Below are 1,630 nucleotides of genomic sequence, written 5' to 3'. Positions count from 1 at the left end.
TATATGTGTGTGTGTGTGTGTATATATGTGTGTGTATACATATATATATATATATATATATATGCGTACTGCAAGCGTACTGCAAGCGTACTTGCTTGAATCCAAGCTTCTCGGATTTTGTCGTACTGCCCACACGACTTTAGAGATATTTTAGAAGATACTTGCAATCGGCCAATAAAAAAGAGAGCGTGTCTACATATATTACAATGGTCTATGTTTACATATCTTTGAATGGTGTACATATATTACAATGGTCTTTGTGTACACGCATTGCACAAGGTTTGATCGCATGAATTGTACTGGTGCTCAGGTGTGTCGCCCTGGTTGGACTCTGTTGCAGAGGACTCCGCAGGAGACAGCTGAGCCCAGCAGTGCTGGTGCTGATGGATGTGCCAGCCAAACCCGAAACCCTAAAGCAGTGACTGACTCACGCTCAAGCAATGGCAAAGGTATGGCTCGTGTGTTGGGGAAGGCGAGTAGTACTGACGTCAGCATTCAGGCCATTGATAAGCGTGTAAGTGATTGTATTCGCTCTTTTCTGGTGCTATTTACAACCCTATATATAGCCGCCAGTGTTCTACATCGCGTATGGGACAGATACGTTGACATCTGCAGTGCTAAGTGTAGGGATGTGAACAGTGCTATAGCTACCCAACACATCTCTTTGGTAACCGCTTTAACACAATGTTCGATGTTCGATGTTCTTCTCTATTTCCGCGGCTCGTTGTATGTGGAGTTTGCGGATCAGCCGAGAATCGGCACGCTTTAGATGGAGATACTTGGGACAATTTGCGAATATTGGTAGTATATAATAATCATACTTCATGTTCCGTATGTAATATAAATGTAATTACATTATATTACATATATAATATAAATGTAATCACATATGTAATATAAATGTAATTACATATGTAATATAAATGCCTTTCATATATCTTAATGCAGTACTCATGCTTTCCAGATGTGTCATACGTAGTTCTCGTGCTGTATATATATATATATATATGACTCATCTTTTAAGACGACCCATATGTATTGTGTACTTTCCACACGTCCTGGTATAGTGCTCATGCCTCTCATATGTGTCATACAATTCCCAATAGAAACCGTCAACACACCAGTGCCACAACCGCCACTGAGTAAACGCGAACGCAAAGCGATCAGAGCGCGTGAGAGACGCGAGGCTGCAGATGTAACCGTTGCAGTGGATGAGTGCATCGCACATCTGGTCTGTGTAAAGGTGTGGGTGTGTACGAAAATCATGCGTAATGTATGAAATACAAGATATGTGTGTGTATTAGAAGCATTCGTAATGTACGTCACTTTTGGTCTGTGAAAAGGCATGTGTGTGTAGTGAAAGTATGTGAGAAATATGGAACACCATACAATGGATGGGTACGTCCAAAAATAGATTTGCAGTGGCTTCAGTGTGAATAGTGTGTGTGACAGATTGTGCGTGTGCTTTAGTTTTAACTTTACAATTGTCTATGATGTGGAGATGGCACTATGTACCGATAATGTTGTTAATAGATCTGCTACTATTTCATTACATATTGGTTACTTATATATATACATATATGTTTATGTATAGATATATGTATACATATATATTGTATGTATGTATATG

General features: G+C 39.6%; 1 protein-coding gene across 1 annotated transcript; it reads left to right on the top strand.

Moving 5' to 3' along the window:
* Positions 1-1,106: 1,106 nt before the first annotated feature.
* SARC_15675 (hypothetical protein) lies at positions 1,107-1,402 on the top strand (the record flags this gene model as incomplete). Its single annotated transcript, XM_014290210.1, has 1 exon — positions 1,107-1,402. A coding segment is annotated over one exon (173 nt), but the record flags the coding sequence as incomplete, so codon positions are not given.
* Positions 1,403-1,630: the final 228 nt, after the last annotated feature.

This window comes from Sphaeroforma arctica (assembly GCF_001186125.1).
Source record: "Sphaeroforma arctica JP610 unplaced genomic scaffold supercont1.6535, whole genome shotgun sequence".
Lineage (NCBI taxonomy): Eukaryota > Ichthyosporea > Ichthyophonida > Sphaeroforma > Sphaeroforma arctica.
The sequence above is the reverse complement of the archived record's forward strand: the minus strand, read 5'-3'. Positions and strand labels throughout refer to the sequence as shown.